Source organism: Corythoichthys intestinalis, chromosome 9, assembly GCF_030265065.1.
Source record: "Corythoichthys intestinalis isolate RoL2023-P3 chromosome 9, ASM3026506v1, whole genome shotgun sequence".
Classification (NCBI taxonomy): Eukaryota; Metazoa; Chordata; class Actinopteri; order Syngnathiformes; family Syngnathidae; genus Corythoichthys; species Corythoichthys intestinalis.
Window position 1 is genome coordinate 25,234,276 of NC_080403.1, and position 24,836 is coordinate 25,259,111.

Below are 24,836 nucleotides of genomic sequence, written 5' to 3' on the forward strand. Positions count from 1 at the left end.
CTCCTTGCCAAAAGAAATAATATCTTGATGCACGTTCCTGTTAAAATGTTCTGTACTAACAAAAAAAAACAAAACTTTTTTTTACTCCTATTACTCCTATTATTATCTCCCCTACTCCTTAAAATATGACAAATTTGTTGTGCAACAATAAAAAAATACATGCATTAGTGTGTGGGAATGTGGTAAATAGCCCCAGCTTTTCACTTCCTGACCGTGTCTGCATCAGCCCTCCGCTTACTATCGTGTTGCGCTTTGCTGCGGGACCCTGTCAAACTGGGCTAGTGTGAAACAGCCTTTATCCACCACAACAGGGGTCAGTAACCCCAATAGTCAAAGAAAAAAACTAAAAAGATAGATTTAATGCCACACAAATGGCTACCAGGAAATTGTAGGAGAAGAAGGACGAAAGACCAACATGGAGCTGAAAGTGCCTGTGACAGCATAAAAAAAGAAAAATCTTAAATAGCATTATTATGTGAATTAGAATCATATTTTGAGACAATTCGACTTTATTAAAACAATCTGGAAAAAAGCAGATGACGAGAAATTAGTCTTTTGATCGGCATTTAGCCCCGCCTGTCATTATAGTTGATTGATTGATTATAGTGCTCTAGCTTCCCCAGCTTCCCCAGCTGGAGGATGACGTTGGCAGGGTCAAAATTTCATCTGATTTAGAATTCAGCTCATTGAGGGGGAATTATTCAGAATGAAGAAAGTGCGACAAAGAGAGCAGCAAAATGTCATTGTTTCAATCTCTCTTCTCCAATATTTTTACAGGATATTCTTTTTAACTAAGTATTTTTCCTCAATTGCTAAATAAATGGTATGGTCTTGATACATATCAGTCTTGTGCTAAATGGAATATGAAATATTCAAATTGCATTCATTCAGTACGACATGGCAAAATTACTCCATAATGGTCAAAACTGTTGACTTCTTGCACCTCCCGAACGATATTTTATGCCACCGGAGTTAGTCCGGCTTTTGTCATTTCCCTGCCCCGGCTTCGGAGAGCGTAAACAAACCAGGAGGCGTAACAGCTATCCGACATGCTAACCCGAATCGAGCGGCATTTTTAAGTCTTATTCTTGCCTTTCGAAGCATAAAATCACACAAAACAACCCCGGATCATCTCACACGGCGGCGGGGTTGTCAATTGTCTTCACCGATCGGCAACCCTCCTGGCGGCAAGCAAGTTACAGCTCGTCGTTCCCCTGCTGCAGGAAGGAGAGCTTGTTTGCCGGAGAAACAGCTGGTGAATGACCACCGGACAAACCGGCCGACGTCGGAGGAGTGTGTAGCTCCGAGCCCAACCCAAGGAGAGTGGTCTATTGCCGGGCACACAAAGAGGGCAGAGGGGGCTGGAAGTCTGCATAAACTGAGTATAGACCCCACTCACATGACGTCACAACCACGCCTCCGCGCCATATTGTCCGTCAACTCGTCGTGTTTACGCATTACTGCTACGTAAATTCCACCTATTATGGCGTGTTTTTCTGCTCGCTAACATTAATAATCAAAATGGTGAAGGCGTGTGTGGCGGTTGGTTGCAGTAACAGAGAAGATAGACGGAGAGACTTGAAGTTCTACCGTATTCCGAGAGACCCGGAGAGGAGAGCGAGATGGACTGCTGCAATTCGACGAGAAAACTGGGCACCAAACGATCCCCACAGATTATGTAGTGATCATTTTATATCTGGTAAGATGCATTTAATATATATTTAGAGGGTTTTGGGCTGACAACCACAATTAAGATCATTGCGAGGCTAGTCGCCGACAACATACAGTTTCAAATTCAAGATGCTTATTTCTTCCACCATCATTATTTTTTTAATAATATTTAGCTGGTACCAAGTGAAATAAGCTGGCCTCGTCTACGGATCATCAGTTAAACAGGTGTGTCCAAACCTTTTGCAAAGGGGGCCAGATTTGGTGTGGTAAAAATGCGGGGGGCTACCTTGGCTGATTTACATAGAACAATATATTTGAACAAATTTTAGCAAGCCCTTCTGTGTGTCACATTTGCTTTATTATTTTTTTTAATTCATAATTTCAACAATCTCGTCTTTGTGGCGTTCTCTTTTGACACTCGGGCTTTTGCGAAATACTGCTGCTGTGAAATTAAACTAGCTTCAAGTTGCTATAATTTCTCGCTGCGTATCTTCCCTGTAATGTTGTCGTACATGTCAGCGTGTCTTGTTTGGTAAGATCGCGTCACATCGAACTCTTTGAAAACAGCGACTGTCACTTTGCAAATGAGGCAGACACAGTTGTTGCGAGTTTTATTGAAGAAATATTCCAATATCCACCTATCCTTGAAGCGTCGGCCATCGCAGTCAACTTTTTTTTTATTGATTGTCGCCATTTTAGAAAATTGGAAGTAAAGGGTCACACGGGGTAGTGTTGTTTAGAGTGTTGCTCTTAAAGTTTTTCAAACTTTCGTGAAAATAGGCTGATTTTGTGTGGACAAGATAGTTGTAGATATCAGGGTAGCAGACGTCAGGCAGAGAGGGCGAAGACAGCGGGTCGAAAAATATCGATTTAGGCATCAAATATGGATTTGGCGAATGGATAGACTGAAGCTTTTCCACATAACGCCTTTTATGCAACGCATCCAATGAGTTTACAGCGCCTGAAAGCACAGGGGCTTCCATGAACTGCACTATAAATTGCACGACAAATTGAAACCATTGAGAATACGGATAAACAATGACTGACAATATGGTGGCCGGATACAGCGACACGTCATTGTGTGACGTTGGTGAGTGGGGTCTATAGAGCTCTCTCCCGGTGTGCACGCGAAGAGTACCGAGGGGGATGTGCGACAAGCTGCCGGTCGTCGGCCAAGTGAAATTCTCGGTGGACAAGGAGCATTGTCAGCCACAAAATGCAAGCCACCTCTGTATTAAAACATTGTGCCATTATCCCAATATTTGACATAATACAAAAGATGATGTTTACTCACTTCCTCATGAGTCCAATGGTCCCGCAGTTGTCGGACTTGTTTTGGCCAATCTCGGGGTGAACAGGAACTTTTTGAAACCCATAAGGCTCACACGCACCTCCCTGGTGCAGCAAGCAAACCCTGCAGCACATTTGGCTAGCGTGATGCTAAAAATAAACAAATAAATCCGCAAAAACTGCTGAATCCGCCGTCCATCTGCATGCTATAAAGCAATGCTGTATTTTGAGATGCTGACCTGGGTGACGTCACATTCGCATTCCTCCTCAGTCCAGGAAGTCACTCATTTTCATGGCGCGGGATTTAAAAAAAAATTGAATATATAAATCGATCGCTTCCACACACATCCAAGCAGTCCATTTCATTGAAGATCATAAAATACCACGTGAAATATGAAATAAAGATGCTTTTTGCTGTTATAGGTACTTTATGAGCCACACGTTTCCAACCCTGAAACCATTTTCTGTGCTTGATAAAGTATATATAAAGGGACAGACAACACCTAGTATGACCTTCATGTGAAAGACTGTTGCTCAAAGTAATTGAAGTATGCAAATCGTCAAGTTCTTCGACCGATGATATCGAGGGAAAAAAATGACAGCACTTGTGAGCGCAGCCATTTTGTGACATCATTTGTACCCTTTCACATACACACTGTTAGACATGAACACAGGTGCACGTGCTAATGGGTATTAATGACATCATGATGAAGGAAGGGCAATCACATTTAATTTGGCTAAAATAATATCGGCATTGACAAAATGTTAGCGCACTTCTTGGATACACTGCCATTTATAGACATTTTTTTCCACTATAATACATCAGAAAAATGAAATTCTGTGTTTCTCCAATTGAACAAACAAGACCCTTTCCATTGGAATACATATGATAAAGGTATTGTTTGTTCCTTTATCTCATTTGATGCCACTGGCAGTGGTAGATGTCCAATCTATTTTGACTGGGAAGGAAGCATTTGCTGTATATCTATTGTCATCAATGCGTCTAAAATATGAATATATATGAACATTCACTCCCACCCTTTACAATTTAAATGAACTTGATATAGACGTCTACATCACAAAATACATGATGTTCCAAATGGACTACTTCCACAGGAAGAGGCAGTCGATAGAGGGGTAAAAAAAAGCGTGTAAAAAGTGGCACTGTAATTAATCCCGATGAAGGGTGAAATTTCGGGAAAGGGATTTAATCCCCCGTCCCTGGTGATGAGTTCAGCGAGGAGGCCAGAGGCAACGCGGGGTCACAGCATCTGTCGGGGAAGTTACAGCGAGTCGAAACGAAGCGGAAAAACCTGACATTTTGGCAAAGGTGTCCGTAATACATATTCAGGACATCATGTCATGCATATCAAAGACGCCCTTTGATGAGAGATAACAAACGGACTAACAAATGCGCCAGGACTCGCGAAGGCGAGTATGATCCGCCTAATCCGTTGGACTCATCATAGCCTGAAGTCCTAAGCTGATCTGTCAGCTAAACCTTGATAAACTTAAACTCTCTCTTGAAATTCTGATTTCAACTTGATTCGGGGGAAAAGGTTTTTTTTCGTATTGTACAAGGGGACATACACTAATATGGAAAAACTGTCATTTTAAATGTGTGACATCAAGTGTAAAATTAAACAAGTAAAAGGGGAGCCTTTGCACTGAGAGCATAGTTTCTCACATAGTCTCAAAATTAGACACGACGCCTTCTGAATGATGTAGGTGTATTTTATGTAAAAATAAAGTAAAAATATTTTTTTGCCTTGTAATTCGGACAATGATTTATACCTGTCCGCACTACGTTTAAGGAGTTTATAAACTCAACGCTTCAGCAAGGGACGCCTGCATTTGCGCCTGAGTGAAAAGGAGCAGCTTCGTGTGTGACATCATCATCCACGCGGGTCACCTCTGAACCACATTGCAATCTGGATCTCTAGCCCGTGTAATAATATATCCGGACAAGAGGTACATTAGTGTAGCCAATATGCCGCACAGCAGGGGTTTGGAACCTCTGGCTCGCGAGTCAGATATGGCTCTTTTGACTGCTGCATCTGGCTTGCAGACAAATCTTCAAATCTTCAATTACTTAAAAGAAAAAAAAAAAGTTTGTTATGTAATGGGAATGGCGCGACAGGACCTCAGGGAAAACCTGGCAGGCGTAAGGGTCACAGGGGGAGCGTTAAAAAGAGCAACCGGTAAGGGGCGCTCACATTTTTTCCTTTAGCAAGCCAGTGATCAGGCGACATTCAAATTTCAGGACAGGTGCGGCTGAGGAGAACGCAAAAGTCTGATGATGCGTGTGGCAGTCGGTTGAAATAATAGCTATGCATCTTTAGCGTGGTGCAGACAGATATTTAAATGCTGCAGCCTGTTGCTAAACATTTAATTTTGTTTTATTTTCATTTTTCTTGTACAGCTGAAACGAGAAAAAACTAACAACGTCCGTCTCGCATTGCTGCACACAGACAGCTCATTTCCTATTCGCTCTAAAATGCGAATTCTTATACAATTGTGATAATAAATGAATACAAGTTTTTGTGACAAAACATTTCACGTCTGCATTTTAGACACTACTAGCATTCACTCATTGTCCGCTCACCATTACTAACACATCTGCAGTCATACATAAACATACATAACGATTAAAATATTTCTGAACTATATTAACACACAGTACACATCACAATCATCCGAAAATAAAGCAATTTGCTAATATACACAGTCAAATTATACTTTTTCCCACCTGAAACAAGATAAAAATACTTTTAACAATGTCCGTCTCGCATTACAGCACAGACGGGTCATTTCTTATTCGCTCTAAAATGCGAACACTTATTGCCCATGCACGCTAAGAAGCAAATGCTGCCCCCTGCTGGTTTAAAACCGTAAGTAAAACAGTCTTTTCCGGCTGAAACGTGTGTATATTTTCCGCAAAAAACTAAATAATATGAAACATTTTAAACATAGGGTGAATCCATCTGTGGAAACAACAAAATGTTAAATAATTATTTTAATATGATTTAATATTTATTATTTAATTTAAATTATTACTTATAAAAGTTATTAAAAATAATTTAGAGACTTATTGTACTTTAATAAAAGTGTTGAAACACAAAATGCACATATTGTATTACTTGTATTTTTAGTTTTAAACATATTGTATGGCTCTCTCAGAATTACATTTAAAAATATGTGGTATTCATGGCTCTCTCAGCAAAAAAGTTCCCGACCCCTGCCGTATAGTATAATAAATTGAACGCTTAAGGCCATTATCAGTCCTAGTGCAGACGTAGCCTCAAAAAACTTTCCTTTCAGGTTTATGTCCTGAAGTTTTTTTTTTCTAAATAAGAACTGAGAAAACAACAAATACACCAGCCAAAGATGAAAGGTTTTAACCGTATTGCGGTTGTGCCATATTTGTAAAAAAAAATCAGTATGAGGGTCAAAAATCTGTGTATTTGAATGAAGGATGGTTGATTAGGACTTTTAAAAGGCAAAGATTCCTCATGGCTTTAATACTTGTATAGCACTTTTCTACCTTCAAGGTATTCCAAGCGCTTTGACACCATTTCCTCATGCTGATGATGCAGCATCAGGAGCAATGTGAGGTTCAGTATCTTGTCAAAGCACACTTTGACATGGCTTGACCCGACAACCTCTGCATTGGGGAACAACTGCCACCTACTCACGCCACCCCATTTTCCAATTTTATAAGAATGTTATGATTTTGAATAGAGGTCGACCGATATATCCGCCGGCCGATATATCGGGCTGATATTTGGACTTTTTTCCAACATCGGCTATCGGCCGATTAACAAAAAAAAAAAAAAGCCGATAAAAAAGGATTTTGATCAGGCATCTGTGTGGGCAACTGTGGCCGCAGCTTAAAGGCAGGCTGCTACAGGAAGCTTCAAACTTGCCTGTTTTGTAAATATTGTAGGATTTTATATCTTGCATGACAGAATATGCAATGTTGCTTCAGCCTTTTAAGGTGTTCACTGAGTGATCCTTAAACTCTAAATATAACTCGTAGCGTTAGCGTAGCATTCACGTTACCATTAGCTTTAGCATGGCGAGCATCCTCATAAACTCTCACTTGTCATGACGTCCTGGTAGGTTTAATTATTTGAAAATAATGTACTGTTCTTGCTGAGCCTGTATAATCATTAAAAGAGTTTATTTGTTTGGTAGCACCAGACCGAATTAATCCTTTCAAGCAACACTATGTAACTTTTCAGTTTTGGTTGATTTTAGCAACACTAACGGACAAAAGCAGTAGTTTGCCTTAAGGACGTCTGCATTTCCCATGAGGATCAGCGCACAGCGGCACAGTGTCGTAAAATCATGATCACCCGGTCGCCTGCAGATGGATTAAACGACATTTACGGCTTAAAGTGGCTAACCTCACCACTCGTCATGCCAGCGAGTGAAAGCTGGGCCAATGTTTATTCTTGATAATCCTTTTCTCCAGGAAGCCTCTCTTTTTTTCCTGCCACTGCTAACAAAACTTTTTGTCTCTTTTGTTGCTCTGCCATCTTTGCAGAATTTGCGCGAAAGCATTGACTGCCGTTATAAGAAATATAAGAACAAATTAACTGATGTTATAAGAAGGAGCAAACAGTTGTATTACAAAAACAAATTGTACGAATATAAAAATAACATGAAGGGAACTTGGAACATACTGAACAGTTTGATTAAACATGGACCACCAAAGTCTACATATCCCAACTATTTTTTAGATGAAAGTGGAGAGAATTATGAAATGAACGAAATAGTGACTAAATTCAATAATTTTTTTGTAAATGTTGGCCCAAATTTGGCTGCTGATATTCCTGACCCAGGTTCTGACAAACACTTCTCAAATATTACGCATAATCCATGCTCTATTTTTCTATCAGCAACAAATGAACAGGAAGTGATAAACACTGTACTTAAATGTAAAAGTAAGATTTCTACTGACTGCCATGATATCAATATGAATTTGGTTAAAAGAGTTATTTTAAACATTGCAAAACCCCTAACATACATATTCAATTTATCATTCCAATCTGGTTGTTTTCCGGCAAAGATGAAAATTGCCAAAGTAATCCCATTATTCAAAGATGATGACAAGCATTGTTTTTCCAATTACAGACCAATTTCTCTGCTGCCCCAGTTTTCAAAAATTTTGGAGAAACTCTTCAATTCCAGACTTGAAAAGTTTCTTGACAAACATCAGATAATACATGAAGGACAATATGGTTTCAGAGCCAATAGAACGACATCAATGGCAATAATTGATGCATTTGAAGAAATCACGACTGCTATAGACAAGAAAAAACATGCCATCGGTGTTTTTATTGACCTTAAAAAGGCGTTTGATACAATAAATCATTCAATTCTACTAAATAAGTTGGAAAAATATGGAATTAGAGGTGTGGCTGGGGACTGGGTGAAAAGCTATTTATCAGAAAGGGTACAATATGTTAAGATGGACGAGAACATATCTGGCACACTTCACATTATCTGTGGTGTCCCTCAAGGGTCTGTGTTGGGACCAAAACTTTTCATTGTGTATATGAACGATATCTTCCACGTATCCAATGCATTAAAACTTATCTTATTTGCTGACGACACCAACATATTCTATAGTAGTGATAATTACAGCGAGCTAGTAACTACTGTTAATAAGGAACTAAAAGCCATAAAGAAGTGGATGGATATAAATAAATTATCCCTAAATATTAAGAAAACAAAGGCAATGTTATTTGGTAATCAAATAGCTAATTCTGAGTTGAAAATAATAATTGAAGGTCTACCAATTGAAAATGTAAATGAAGCTAAATTTCTAGGCGTTATAATTGATAACAAGCTGTCATGGAGACCCCATATCAGATACACGAAAAACAAAATCTCCAAATGCCTGTCAATCATAAATAAAGCAAAACAATACCTTGATTTAAATGCACTTCGGATTTTATACTGCACTTTGGTACTCCCATACTTTTCATATTGTGTCGAAGTATGGGGGAACACTTACCAAAGTGCATTATATCCATTAATTACATTACAGAAGCGAGCAATTCGGATTATACATAAAGTGGGTTTTTTAGATCACACTCATGATTTATTTACTCAATCAAAACTGTTGAAATTTAATGATCTTGTGAAATACAACACATCAATATTTTTATTTAAAGCATTTCATAAGTTATTGCCCCTCAATCTACAATGTCTTTTTACAGTGCAACAGCAATCTCATAATTTGAGAAGATTTGCCAACTTTTCACAACCAAAATTTCGTACTACTCTTAAAGGATTCTGCGTGTCTGTATGTGGGGTAAAACTCTGGAACAGTTTGGGATTACATTATAAGCAATGTCAAAGTATTCAGAAATTCAAATTGCTGTATAAACATCAGGTCTGGTCACGATATACAGAAAGAGGTCTTTAATAGTCTTGGGTGTATGCAGAAATATTACATGTTTTATGGATAATATTTTGTACATATGTAATAGTTACTCATGTATTATTAGTGATGTGTATGTATATGTGTGTATGTGTATATATATGTACATATATATATATATATATATATATATATATATATATATATATATATATATATATATATATATATATATATATATATATATATATATATATATTGGTGTTATTATGATTACTGCAACTATTATTATTATTATTATTATCAATGTAATCATTATGATTAGTACAGCTGTTGTAGGGAAGTGACTGCATTCCTATGGAATTTTTGGAGTGAAATGGGGGTGGGACTCAAAAAGCTCGGCTTCTTCCCACTCCTTTTCGAGCTACACGTGTATGTATTGTTATAATTTTTGTTACATTCATCATGACTGTTTAATTTTTTATTGTATTTTATTTTTTCCATACTTGTTGTTTTTTGTTTTTTGTTGTTATTGCTCGAAATAAAATCAATCAATCAATCAATCAATCAATCTTTATAATGAATGGGGAAATGCGGAAGTGACGTGTGCCGTAAAGCGGTCGACACATTTGTAGCTTATTTGCGCTGTGCTTTAAAAATCCCATATTGGTTGACCTCTCATTTTGAATTTCCAACAATTTGAAGGTGATTCCTTTCGAATTCTAATAAGATTCCAAGTTGTTTTAGAAATGTCCTCAACAATTACAGTAAGGTAAAGCCTTTCATGATCAAGTGTAGCGCATTCCATATGTTGTTTTCAGGCTGGGCCATATGGCCTAAAAATAAAATCCCCACTTAGTTTCATTAAAAAAATTGATTTACTAAGCAGAGAATGATAGAACGACCCTTTGCTGCCAGTTCAAATGGGTTGGATCTTTATCGGTGTCAATGGAAGCCAGTCAATAGGGTGCCAGACAATTTAAGTCTAGTGTTTCAGTAGGGATGATGCATTAATTCTCCAGATCTACAGTGTTAATTATTCAATGAGGTCATTATATGAAAGACTCCATCATGGGGAAAAATAAAGTACAAACTCTTCTCTATTTTCAAACAGTACATAAAGGTTACTAAAAGTGTCGCCTGTTAAGTCTTCTGTCATTGTGATGATCACAAGAGCACAAGCAGTTTGTTTGGCTCTGGTCACCTGACCGCTGGCCCTCGCGCCTGGGAACAGGAAGTGTGACATCACCGCCCTGACATTCAGGAATGTGGGAATGTCAGGCTCTCACATCAGCGAGCAAACCTAGGAACGCCAACAGCAAAGATCATCACGGATCAAACGCGGAGTTGTGTTTTTTGCAGTTGTAATTATTGCCATGTTTAGAAACTTGACACCACTCTTGAGTCATAGTTCCAATGTAAATTTCAGGCTGAACTTAACTCATAAACTGCCATTGACAGTGACAGATTAACCATTTCTGGCTAAACTGTTTTCACATTGGCCACACAGTAATTTTGCAAATGATGCTCAAACTAAGGAAACACATCAACTAAAGTCCGATTGTTTAAACAGCTGTAATGTTAGTTCATCAATTAACACTGGCTGCCATTGATGGCGAAAGAAGTGAAGGTTACAGGGGTGACAGTTTATTGATCAACCATTTAGTAAATACAACATCCCAAAATTTGATAGTTGATGAAAATGTTTCTGTTTTTATGCTTATGTTTCGGTGGCCTCGACGGTAATAGACGTCCAATCAATTTGAACTGGGAGGGCTTGGCAAAACCCTCGCAGTTCAAATAAATTGGACGTCTATTGGCGTCAATAGTAGCGAGTGAGTTAAGATCGGTCCACCTACAAGAGCACACTCAAACACAACCTTGAAGTAAACCTAGAAGTTAAAGTTTTTGAGGTAAGAGTTCATCAATCAATCATTCGATGAGTACACAGTCACTTCCTAGAATTTGATAGTTGATAGAAATGTTTACGTTTCAGTGCCACTGACAGCGATCCCAGTCCAAATGGATTGGACATCTATCACCGTCAATGGCAGCTGAAGAGTAAAGATTGGTTTTCTTCTAAAAGCACAAGTAAACTAAACCTAAAAGAGAAAGTTTCTGAGGCGGGAGTTTATTCATCAAAATGATCATGATTAGTCAATGCCATAATGTCTATCGCTGGTAATGGCAGTTAAATAGTTAAATGCATGAGCTACAAGACAGACAGTGTAAGTCACTTTTTGGTCCAAGATTGGACAAAAACAAAAAATGTTTTTAAGTGCGTCCAAAGTAAAACGAATGGAACCGGCCAAAAGTATACCATGGACAAAATGCAAAACTTTGGCTCAAGTTGCAAGTTGTTTGAGATTCCAGAGGGAAGCAAGCCCAGCAGCGGCTTGGAACAGCCACCCCTAAAACCGGCTCTGGTCCAATTCATCCCCTCCCAATAAAATGCAGCCCCCTTTAGCAGCAGCATTCCCCAAATGCTTCCCACGTCCCGACACATGTTCTGCTTAAAGAAGGGACCGCGGCACTCACCCCGATAGCGGAGGCTGTCAGCGTGGTGTTTGTGCTGCCGGTGGTTCTCCAAAGCGGAGGGGCTGCCGGCGGCCAGGCCGGCCAGCCTGCAGTTGGTGGCGGTCAGCTCCGAGCGTAGGTTGCTGACTTCCTGGCCGGCCGAGCGAATGGCCCCATCAATGCGGCGGGCCAGCTGCTTGTTGTCTTCCATCATTTTGAGGATTTTCCCCTGTAGAATGGATCCACACAGACCGGCGGCATGGTGTTAAAGTTGATCAGAAGGATACCGGTGGCTACTCCTCCACTGCTGATAAGTTAAAAACAAAGAACAAAAAAACCGAGAAGTGCCTTCCACTAGGGATGACGTCTACCTGCTACTGCATTATTCGCACGTGAGGGCAAAGACAAGACCAAAAGGATACGGAGGAGAACGTGCTGTGAGCAGCTGCTCTCAGAGAAGGAGGGAGTGAGATGACATGCAGCCTTTCAGCGGACTGTACCATGTGCTGCATGACCAGGGGGAAGGAGGGAGAGAGACAGAGAGAGGTGGGAGTAGGGTGCACTGCAAAATCCACCGTATCATTAACAACTAAAGCTTTAGGACTCCAGAGAGAGACATTATCTGAACAAATGAAACAGTGGTGAATATGCATTTGTCGATAACCGGTTTTATGCACAGATTTTCACAAGATAACTATAGAAATGGATGTTAACTCTATTATACATATATCTAAAGTATACATTTTTTTCAAACGGGAATAAAGCATTTTTAACACCTTAAAACTTTGATACTTTTAACTGGGTAGCGTAGTTAACCTTTCCACGACTGACCGGCCTACAACAATAGTTTCCAGGAGCACAGTGACCACTCATCCAGCTCACAAAAGAACACAGCAAAACATTTTTCAGGCTTTCTTTCCCTAAATTAAATTCCTAAAATTTATTTCACTATTTTTTTTTTTTTTTGATATTTAACAAAAAATGGGGGAAAACATTATTCAATCATTTTAATATCCAATTATTATTTTTTTAAAGGAGTATAAATAATTTAATATTTCATTACTGTGTGTTTTTTTTTTTTTTTTTTTACATTTCATTTAAATAAAAAATAAAAACAGTAAAAACACTTTCATTTTTTTAATCTCGTGTAACTGATTTTCAAAAAATATTTTGAGTAAAAAAAAAAATCAAACATTTTAAAAGTTTTTCTTAATTTTAAATAGATCTATAAATGTTCTCTTTTCATGTATGTTTTTGATTAGAAGCGCAACAATTAATCGATTGATCGACAACTAATCAATTAGAAAATTAATCGACAATCATTTTGAAAATCAATTAATCGTTTAGGACCTTCTTCACCTAAACTTATCTAAATTCTTGCAATCATAACATACAGTATGTATAATTCCCGGCTGTATATGTCAGAATTCTTCATTATATTTTTGCTAAGTCAAAGTAGCACATGAAAAAAATCTACTTTTACTTCGGAAAACAATTCACATTTTTGCCAGTTTTCAGACATCTTATTTCGTATCGTTTGTATTCATTGTTGATGAGACGTTACTACTTATCACGTAGGGCTAAGCTAGTTTACGATTACGCTAATGAGTGTTTTAAGCATCCGTTTGTATTGTGTTTTGGAGAAGCATATTAGCGCTTGAGTAATTGTTAGATAGTAAAGTTGATAGTAAATTAATTTTTATAAAGAAACCACACATGTAAATCCATTCATATTCATCTTAGAGTTTCAACACGAACTCCCATTCAAACTGTAAATTGTCATACAAGAGCGTGCTTTGAAATTGGATTTAGTCTTCATTGTTTCTTCCAACATCCCTCAAGTTAAAATGTGAAAGTAATAGTAAGAAGTGACATTTATCCGATTAATCGTTTAATTAATTGGCTGAATAATCGATTATAAAAATAATCATTAGTTACAGCCCTATTTTTGATTATGAAAATGCCTTCATTTTAAAATATTTTTGATTTAAAACAGTAAATATGAGTTCTCTCTAATGGTTGAATGGTCATTTCAAATGGATTTGATGACTATAACCGTGAATGGCAACCACTTAATAAGGTGTCACATCAAAACCTCATCCTGTTTTATTGACAGAAAGTTTTTCTTCAGTTTACTAACACATTCCTCATGTCAATATTTTCAAAAACTCAATTCAAGGCTAGTGTTCCAGTGGGGATGATGCATTCATTCAGTGGATCCCACACCCTTATGGCGTCTGTTACTAGTTAGCTCTGTGGGAAAAAAAATTAAATTCTCCCAGCTCGGTCCCCGCTCTACTATCCCCCTTCGAAAGCACTCCAACACCCCCGCTGTCTTTGGGTCTCTCACACCCCCGCCCACTCCCGCACCCGCACCCTCCACCCACGTCCAGTTTGTTCCATTATATTTTCATCTCTTTTGTCCTGGGAAAAGTCCCCCCCCACCATGTCGGTGGGAGAGGAAAGGGAGGGTTAGGGAGGGGGCTCAAGGCGCCCAAGGGGGAAACTTTTCAACTGTGAGTGAATGAGGCCCATTGAAGCGCAATGGAGAACAGTTAGACGGATTACATTACAGCGAGCAAACTGAAAGTGTCACCATCAGTCTTGTGCGTGGATGTAAAGTTCCATCAAAACAACAAACAAACAAGACTGATGGATGGGGGGGGAAAAGCATTTGCACAGACTTGGTTATTTGACACTTCATTTGCTTAGCATGACAATATGTTAGCTGCAATGCATGACCAAGTTTTTCCCCATTTTTTTAACTCTCAAAAGTTATGGGACCCGCCCACGCGTCCTGCACGCATGTCATCTTTGAAGTTTCGTCACGTTGTAATTACGTCACCAACGGTTGTTGGTCATGTTTGAAAGTGCTGAACTTGAGGTTCACTTTCGTTTTCACTTGAAGTCAATCGACTAAGTAAAACGAAAAATAATGTCATTTGAGTTTAATAGTTTTATTGCCCTCATAAATGAACATTAAAACGTTGCATGGACCGCTCATTTATCGCAATATTTCCATCATTTCTTGTCCTTTTTCAAAACCGAAAGCACAATGAAAAACTGCATAACCCAGGAGCTGTTGTGAGGTCACTAAGGACGGACATAATCTGAACATTTTTAATGAATTGCCGATCGAGGCGGCACTGAAGGAGAGGGAGGCGAGGTAGCAAGCGACGGCCGGTTGAATTGAGACTTTGAAATGTGTAGAATGAATCGAAAACTAAATTTAGCGCAAGCTAAAACATTATTTTATCAACTCGAGGAAGACGATGGACCAGATTTGTCGTTGTTTTCTTCGGATGAGTCGGCGAGCGAGAAGAGACTGACAGCAGTGCGCAAATGGCGGAAGAGTGGGTTGTGTGACGTAGTGTATGACATAGCCCTGTGTATTGTTCAAGGGAAAACTGAGTGACATGCCTGAAAAAACTGAACTGAACTAGTTTATTGTCAATATTGTTTAAAAGACTTTTTTTCAATGTTATATTTGATTTTTTTCCCCCCACTATCAATCTTTTTTATTTGTATACAGATGTGTGTGTTCGAGAAGCTAGATTGTATGTATATCAGGTGGGGCAAATAAGTATTTAGTCAACCACTAATTGTGCAAGTTATCCCACTTGAAAATATTAGAGAGGCCTGATTGTCAACATGGGTAAACCTCAACCATGAGAGTCAGAATGTGGAAAAAAAAAAAACCCAGAAAATCACATTGTTTGATTTTTAAATAATTTATTTGCAAATCATGGTGGAAAATAAGTAGTTGGTCAATACCAAAAGTTCATCTCAATACTTTGTTATGTACCCTTTGTTGGCAATTACAGAGGCCAAACGTTTTCTGTAACTCTTCACAAGCTTTTCACACACTGTTGCTGATATGTGGGCCCATTCCGCCATGCAAATCTCCGCTAGAGCAGTGATGTTTTGGGGCTGTTGTTGGGCAACACGGACTTTCAACTCCCTCCACAGATTTTCTATGGGGTTGATATCTGGAGACTGGCCACTTCTTTGTTGCCCTGGCTGTGTGTTTGGGATCATTATCATGCTGAAAGACCCAGCCACGTCTCATCTTCAATGCCCTTGCTGATGGAAGGAGATTTTCACTCAGAATATCTCGATACATGGCCCCATTCATTCTTTCCTTTACACAGATCAGTCGTCCTGGTCCCTTTGCAGAAAAACAGCCCCAAGCATGATGTTTCCACCCCCATGCTTCAGAGTGGGTATGATGTTCTTCGAATGCAATTCAGTATTATTTCTCCTCCAAACACGAGAACCTGTGTTTCTACCAAAAAGTTTTATTTTGGTTTTCATCTGACCATCACAAATTCTCCCAGTCCTCTTCTCTTCAAATACTCTCTAGCGAACTGCAGACGGGCCTGGACGTGTACTTTCTTCAGCAGGGGGACATGTCTGGCAGTGCAGGATTTAAGTCCCTGGCGGCGCATTGTGTTACTGATAGTAGCCTTTGTTACTGTGGTCCCAGCTCTCTTTAGGTCATTCACTAGGTCCCCCCTTGTGGTTCTGGGATTTTTGCTCACTGTTCTTGTTATCATTTTGACCCCACAGGGTGAGATCTTGCATGGAGCCCCAGATCGAGGGAGATTATCAGTGGTGTTGCATGTCTTCCATTTTCTAATAATTGCTTCCACAGTTGATTTCTTTACATCAAGCGTTTTACCTATTGCAGATTCAGTCTTCCCAGCCTGGTGCAGGTCTACATTTTAGTCTCTGATGTCCTTCGACAGCTCTTTGGTCTTGGTCATAGTGGAGTTTGGAGTGTGGCTGACTGAGGTTGTGGACAAGTGTCTTTTATACCGATAATGAGTTAAAACAGGTGCCATTAATATAGGTAACGAGTGGAGCCTTGTTAGACCTCATTAGAATAAGTTAGACCTCTTTGACAGCCAGAAATCTTGCTTGTTTGTAAGTGACCAAATACTTATTTTCCACTCTAATTTGCAAATAAATTATTTAAAAATAAATCAATGCGATTTTGTTTTTTTCCACATTCTGTCTCTTATGGTTGAGGTTTACCCATGTTGACAATTACAGGCCTCTCTAATCCTTTCAAGTAGAAGAACTTGCACAATTGGTGGTTGACTAAATACTTATTTGCCCCACTGTATGTTTCAGTAACACTGACAGGAATAGACGTAGAATCCATTTGAACTAGACGTCCCAGTCCAACTGGGTTGGACATCTATCACCGTCAATGGCAGCTGAAGAGTAAAGATTAGTTTTCTTCCAATAGCATACTAAACACAACTATAGAAAGTAAACTTAGAAGTGAAAGTTTCTGAGATGGGAGTTTATTCATCAACATAATTATGATCATTCAATGCCATCAATGTTTTAAATTTGTACATGGCAGAAAACACAGACAAGGCTGAAAAAGCAGTTTCTGCTCTTGCACCTCTTTAAAATAAACTGCTATACTTTAAGCCAAAAGAGCTGTTGTGTTTGATAGAACAATCTGTTTATATGCTGCCATAGCAGTTTCATGTTTTTTTTTTTTTTTTCATGTTTTTTTGAAACGGTAATGTTTTAAGACCATGGTATACTGTACCTTGAAACCGGTTATCGGCAGATGCCAACAAAAAATATATATATCGTATTGGCCCGAATATAAGACGGCCCTGATTATAAGACGACCCCTTCTTTTTCGAGACTCAAGTTTGAAAAAAGACTTTTTGAACACCAAATTCATTTTTATACACAAAAACAATTACAGTACATCTGAAACAAATGATTTTAACAATATATTTCAGAGAAATGGCATGTTACTTTGCCTCATTCAAATGGTTAGGGTTGGGGTTCAATGCAAAAAAACACCGTCTTATATTCGGGCCAATACGGTATTAATATATATATATATATTTCACTATTTTGCAGTGTTGGTCTACTGTATATAACTTGTTTTGACCATAGTATTTGTAAAGGCCAAAAACACCTATGACCATACCTGCTGTTTGTGTTGAATTTTCAAATATAAAACTATTCAGTCTTATTTTTTCTGTTGAATGTTGAATAAATATCATCAAGCTTCAAAACGGTTCATCGAGCATGTTTGATTGTCAACAGGACATCAATATTACAAATTTTGACAAAAATTTGGGGGATTTGTTTGGTTTTTTTGGGTCCAAAATGTTGAGTATAATTAATCGGTGAAGAAAAGGTTATGGTGTCCTGAAGAAAGGGACCCAACCAGACCATTGTGAACATCGTTTTTCTTTTAAATATAAAGGCAACATCAAAGGCATGCAAAATCTGACAAAATAGACCTTTCATCAAAGGGATTAAAAAATAGCAATACTAAAAAATAAATAAGTTAAGCTTGGCCAAATTTAACTCTTTATGGGGCAAGAAACTATTTTTGGTAATGTAAAAAACTTAATTTTAAAATGATTAATTATTAATATATACATTTACTTTTATGTTTTATTACTTTCATAGATTAAAAATATTTTCTTAATGTATAAATTAGGGCTGTCAAACGATTAAAATTTTTAATCGAGTTAATTACAGCTTAAAAATTAATTAATCGTAATTAATCGCAATTCAAACCATCTATAAAATATGCCATATTTTTCTGTAAATTATATATATATATTCTGTAAAATAATTTGTTGGAAATGGAAAGATAAGACACAAGATGGATATATACATTCAACATACGGTACATAAGGACTGTAGTGGGCATTTCACTCTACTGTCATTTAAATCTGTCTATGCTGTCTTCACTCCGAAGCGTCTACTTTTTCCAAAGCTAGACAGCTAGTGAACAACGCCTTAATAATCAGACTTCTTCCTTTTTCATCTGATTTATTAATAAAATGGCCTCAAACCACTGTCCTCTTTAGACCGTAGTGAAACTACAAAAAAAAGTACACAAGCATTGCATTAGCAACAACGTTAGCTTAGCACGCTATACAGGTTCACTAAACATAAACAAAAAGCGTCTCATACAAAAAATATAACATTTCGCTTACTAACATAATATGTACATTCTTTACAACAACCATACTTACGGACAAATCTTGTCCAACGATCATATAAGCACAACATTACAACGTAGGCGTCTGCCCGAGACGTGGTGCAGCCATATTGAACTGGCAAGAAAGCAATAAACCATGTCGCAAAGCGACCACAACAGTTCGCTGTTAGCACAAAAAACCTTGCTGTAAAACTTACCAAAAGGCAGAATACTGTCTGAGCGGGGCATGTGCGTTAATTGCGTCAAATATTTTAACGTGATTGATTAAAAAAATTAATTACCGCGCGTTAATGCGATAATTTTGACAGCCCTAGTATAAATTAATCAATTTTAATGCAAACTAAATTAACTAGAGAATGTCTGGCAGCGATACGGATTGGATGACTATTGCAGTCAATAGCAGCCAAAAAGTTACGATTTGTCTTCTTACAAAAGCACACTCAATCACAATTAAAGATGTACAAATCCTAGATTGGAAAGTTTCTGAAGTGGAGGTTTATTCATCAACCATTTAGTAAATATAACACCCCAAAATTTGATAGATGATAAAACTAGAAAAGTCAACAGTCCTTTTTATCAAGTGTCTTTGAAAGATTATCTTGGGCGAGTTAAGATTGACTTTTATCCCAACTCAATCTGCTCACCAAACAGTCGAAGCAGAAAATCTAAAATACTTGAAGAGTGATACACACATATTGACAATTGGGCAGAATTTGAGCTTGCACTTTTAAACTTGAAGCTTTAAAGCTTTCGCTCAGGGGATAAAGATTTTTTCACGTCATGTTTGGGGTTGAAAATATCTCCTTGTATACAATGCTTAAGATGTTGCCTTGCCGTTGTCACCCTCACAGCACGGCGGTGGAGTGGTACAAACAACGACGTGGGTGGCTAGCGTTTGAACAAGGCACTTTTTGAGTTACGCCAGGTTTGCTCGCGTTGATGAAGCATCAAGGCCTCTACTCATTCAGTGCGTCGTAGACAGGTGCGCCTCCCCCAAGGCTCCATCACCTGTGATGTGTGTCAACAGTTATCAAGGATGTAGATGAGTCAAAGTCTTGTGAATGTTAGAAGATCCTTCATAAGCAAAATCTGAGTTGATGAGATTTGACAGTGTGTTAAATGAGATGGGGAAATGGGATGTGAAATACTTGACTGGGATATAAATCTTAAAATCTCAATTGGGGTCTTTATGAATTGCAGACTATCAAGGTGATTCATTATCAAACTTTGTGATCGGTATGGTGGAAGCATGTGGGTTTTGTAACTGCCTCGCCATCAAAGGTTCTAAGGTTGGAATCTTAGCTCAGGCCTTACTGTGTGCTGTTCACATGCTAACCGAAAATGAATAGAATCCTTTATGAAGTTAATAGTTTGGTTACTGTAAGAGGACTGCTATTCTATCATTCATTATACTCACAAGGGACGTGGTGGTGCTAGAGCCAACTGATTAAAAATTGAAAGAAAAAGAAAAGAAATAAAGCATGAGAGGGTACCCTGCTGTAGAGGTGGGTAGTAGCAGGTTACATGTACTCCGTTACATTTACTTGAGTAACTTTTTGAGAAAAATGTACCGTATTGGCCCGAATATAAGACAGTGTTTTTTGCATTGAAATAAGACTGTGAAAGTGGGGGTTGTCTTATATTCGCGGTCTAGACGTTATACCCATTCACAACGCTAGATGGCGCCAGATATCGTTGAAGCGATGTTCTGTCATGACCAGGGGTCGCGTTAACCGAATATTTTCCGTCGTTGACCGGTTTTTTAAAACGGTGACGGAAAAAACTGAAGTCCGTCCGTCATTTTGACAGGTTGCAATTCAAACCCCAGAACACAGGGTGGCATATTAATTAGCTATTGTCTCTCTTAATGCATGACGTCGTTGGCTATTCTGTCAGAATATTGTAGCGTCACCGTGGTCTGGCGGCAGCACCGTGATTGACACATCAACGCGAGGTTCTTATTGGTGCACCCGATGTGCCAGCGCGTCATCCAATTGGTGGACTAGATTCCAAGGTACTTCCGGTTTACTTCCTTATGTCTTCCTTCTCCTTCCGTTTCCGCCTGTTTACCGTTGAAGTCAATGGCGGTGGAATCGAAGTTGGAAGGTCTTTATACAAGATCCCGGGAATGTTATTTTGATGTAGGCGGGTGGAGAACCAAGCCCAGGCCTCCATGCTTCGTACCATGTCGATTTCCAAACCATGGGTGCTCGTACTCGTCATACAGGTGGGAGGGAAGGAGATGTACAAAACTGACAGCTCCTGCAGTCATGCCCCCGCTGTTATGGAAGGTAATGTGCTCTAAAAATATGAAACCTAAAATCTGGCGCATGAAACGACTTGTTGCCATTGCTATTGATATTACGATGATGATTGTAATTACGAAGTTTAATCATTTTTACAACAACTAGCTTCTGCTATTGCTGCTAGCCGCCTGTTGCTAATCGTGTTTGAATGCACCGCATAAATCCAAGTGTTACAAGTTTTTATTCGTTTGTTTACAGCTGGGAAATGCTGTTATAAAAGGGAAGACAACTTGACTTGTACGTTGATGGACATATATCGAACATATATCGTTTGCGTTCCACAATGATGATGACAGCTCGACTCCCGGGAGAGATCGCCGTGATCCAGTTACGAACTTGTGAACGGTAGCATCTTTAAATATATGCTGTTGGAGCTGGAATTACCGAGGACGGGGAAAAAAGCACATCTAAATGCCGTTTGCCTCTTTTTCTTTGGGAGTGGAGTTGTTTTGTTGGTGTTGGCGGTAAGCAGAGTAAAAAGAGGGAGAAAAATACAACTTCCGTGTCTAATTTTTCGCCGCCAAGCAAGCGTTACAATATTAATTAAAAATGAATGAAAACTAAATACTAGTGAATATGTCATCATTATCATTTTAAAAATTTAAGTGACTGGTAAAAATAGATTATGACTGGATATTTATGACCCTGTCAGTCAAAATGACAGACAACGAAAATGTCTAGCGCAACCTCTGGTCATGACAGATGTCAGCTACTCTTAAGTTTAACCAGTTTGCATTATTTTATTGCATTTTTTTTCCTTATTCAGATTTGTTTCAAGACTACAGTTATAGTTAAACTTTGATGGTTAATGCAGTTATTGCAATTTTGTTGTTTTATCACAATAGATTGGTTTATTTACATTTCAAAAACCAGAAGCTATTCATTTACAAATGTGATTGCACTTTAGTTTACATATTTAAATGTTCAGATATTAAGATTTGAATGAGGCAAAATAACAAGCGTTTTCTCTCAAATATATTGTTAAAATCATTTGTTTCAGATGTCAATTATTTTCTGTATAAAAATTAATTTGGTGTTCAAAAAGTGTTTTTTCAAACTTGAGTCTTGAAAAAGAGGGGGTCGTCTTATAATCAGGGCCATCTTATATTCGGGCCAATACGGTACTTCTAAGAGTAGTTTTATCAAGCCATACTTTTTACTTTTCCTTGAGTAGATTTGTGAAGAAAAAAAAAAACGCTATTCTTATTCTTTTATTCGTCATATTAGATTTTTTGTTTTTGCCAGCGATGCCAAGAGTAGCTCTACCAATTTCACCAATGAGACGTCACAAGAAATAATCACGAGTCCATTATACCAATCAGACGCAAGCTTGCCGTTCTATGATCACGCCAGCCTATCACGGGGCGTCTTTAAAACACCATAAAAAATGTTGAAAATAATAAATAACACTATACAATGAGTTTTAAAAAAAGATATTTAATAATATATGTGGATGGTTCTGTACATTGTAAAATATTTTTTCATAAAGTTAGGAAAATTGAAATTCATAACTCGTTAAAGGAAAAAAGCTATCTTTACACATAGTGGAGTAAATAAGTATTTAGTCAACCACTAATTGTGCAAGTTCTCCTACTTGAAAAGATAAGAGAGGCCTGTAATTGTCAACATGGGTAAACCTCAACCATGAGAAACCGAATGTCGAAAAAAAAAAAACAGAAAATCACATTGTTTGATTTTTAAAGATTTTTTTTCCAAATTAGAGTGGAAAATAAGTATTTGGTCACCTACAAACAAGCAAGATTTCAGGCTGTCAAAGAGGTCTAACTTTTTCTAACGAGGTCTAACGAGGCTCCAACCTCAGTCAGTGACACTCCAAACTCCACTATGGCCAAGACCAAAGAGCTGTCGAAGGACACCAGAGACAAAATTGTAGACCTGCACCAGGCTGGGAAGACTGAATCTGCAATAGGTAAAACGCTTGGTGTAAATAAATCAACTGTGGGAGCAATTATTAGAAAATGGAAGACATACAAGACCATTGATAATCACCCTCGATCTGGGGCTCCATGAACGATCTCACCCTGTGGCGTCAAAATGATAACAAGAACGGTGAGCAAAAATCCCAGACCCACACGGGGGGACCAAGTGAATGACCTACAGAGAGCTGGGACCACAGTAACACAATGCGCCGCCAGGGACTGCACATCCAGACGTGTCCCCCGCTGAAGAAAGTACACGTCCAGGTCTGTCTGCGATTCACTAGAGAGCATTTGGATGATCCATAAGAGGACTGGGAGAATGTGTTATGGTCAGATGAAACCAAAATAGAACTTTTTGGAAGAAACACAGGTTCTCTTGTTTGGAGGAAAAAGAATACTGAATTGCACCATACCCACTGTGAAGCAGGGGGGTGGAAACATCATGCTTTGGGGCTATTTTTCTGCAAAGGGACCAGGACGACTGATCTGTGTAAAGGAAAGAATGAATGGGGCCATGTATCATGAGATTTTGAGTGAAAATCTCCTTCCATCAGCAAGGGCATTGAAGATTAGACGTGGCTGGGTCTTTCAGCATGACAATGATCCCAAACACACAGCCAGGGCGACAAAGGAGTGGCTTCGTAAGAAGCATTTCAAGGTCCTGGAGTGGCCTAGCCAGTCTCTAGATCTCAACCCCATAGAACACTGGTGTCAAACTGACTCCATAAAGGGCCAAGTGGGTGCAGGTTTTCTTTCCAACCAATGAAGAGGACACCTTTTGACCAATCTGATCTCTTACATGGGTTATCAGTTAAAATTTGTCAGGTGCTGCTTGTTTCAACAGAAAATTCATGGGTTAAATCGTTTGCGCGGTATCGGTTGGAACAAAATCCAGCACCTACTTGGCCCTTTGTGGAACTGGTTTGACACCTATTCCATAGAAAATCTGCGGAGGGAGTTGAAAGTCCGTGTTGCCCAACGACAGCCCCAAAACATCACTGCTCGAGAAGAGATCTGCATTGAGGAATGGGCCAAAATACCACCAAAAGTGTCTGAAAAGCTTGTGAAGAGTTACAGAAAATGTTTGGCCTCCGTTATTGCCAACAAATGGTACATAACAAAGAATTGAGATGAACTTTTGGTATTGTATATTGGTTTGGTACTTATTTTCCACCATGATTTGAAAATAAATTCTTTAAAAATCAAACAATGTGATTTTCTGTGGTTTTTTTTCCACATTCTGTCTCTCATGGTTGAGGTTTACCCATGTTGACAATTACAGGCCTCTCTGATATTTTCAAGTGGGAGAACTTGCACAATTAGTGGTTGACTAAATACTTGTTTACCCCACTGTATGTGTAAAGATAACTTTTTTCTTTAACGAGTTATGAATTTCAATTTTCCTAACTTTATGAAAAAATATTTTACAATGTACAGAACCATCCACATATATTATTAAATATCTTTTTTTGAAACTCATTGTATAGTGTTATTTATTATTTTCAACATTACATGTCTGAACTGAGTGACAAAACTTAAAAATTTTGTTTCATAATTCCAATGAAAAATATCTAGAACTTGAATTTATTGACTGCAATTAACACTTATGCAATGATAGTGAATAAACACATTCTGGCTTCTGCCGCAGAAGATCAATTGGATGTTTTGCATGTCTGATCGCATCACATGTCAGCGAATCATTAAGCACGTCTAGACTGGCC

The 24,836-nt window shown here is 38.4% G+C and overlaps 1 protein-coding gene across 3 annotated transcripts in view; it reads right to left on the bottom strand.

The window, feature by feature from the left end:
- Nucleotides 1–24,836, bottom strand: part of kaznb (kazrin, periplakin interacting protein b) — a 256,139-nt gene that overhangs the window by 134,098 nt on the left and 97,205 nt on the right. For all 3 annotated transcript variants that reach the window (XM_057847064.1, XM_057847066.1, XM_057847065.1), the window contains one exon: nt 11,894–12,101. In XM_057847064.1, coding sequence (XP_057703047.1) covers nt 11,894–12,101 — 208 coding nt within the window. The remainder of the gene's footprint in view (nt 1–11,893; nt 12,102–24,836) is intronic.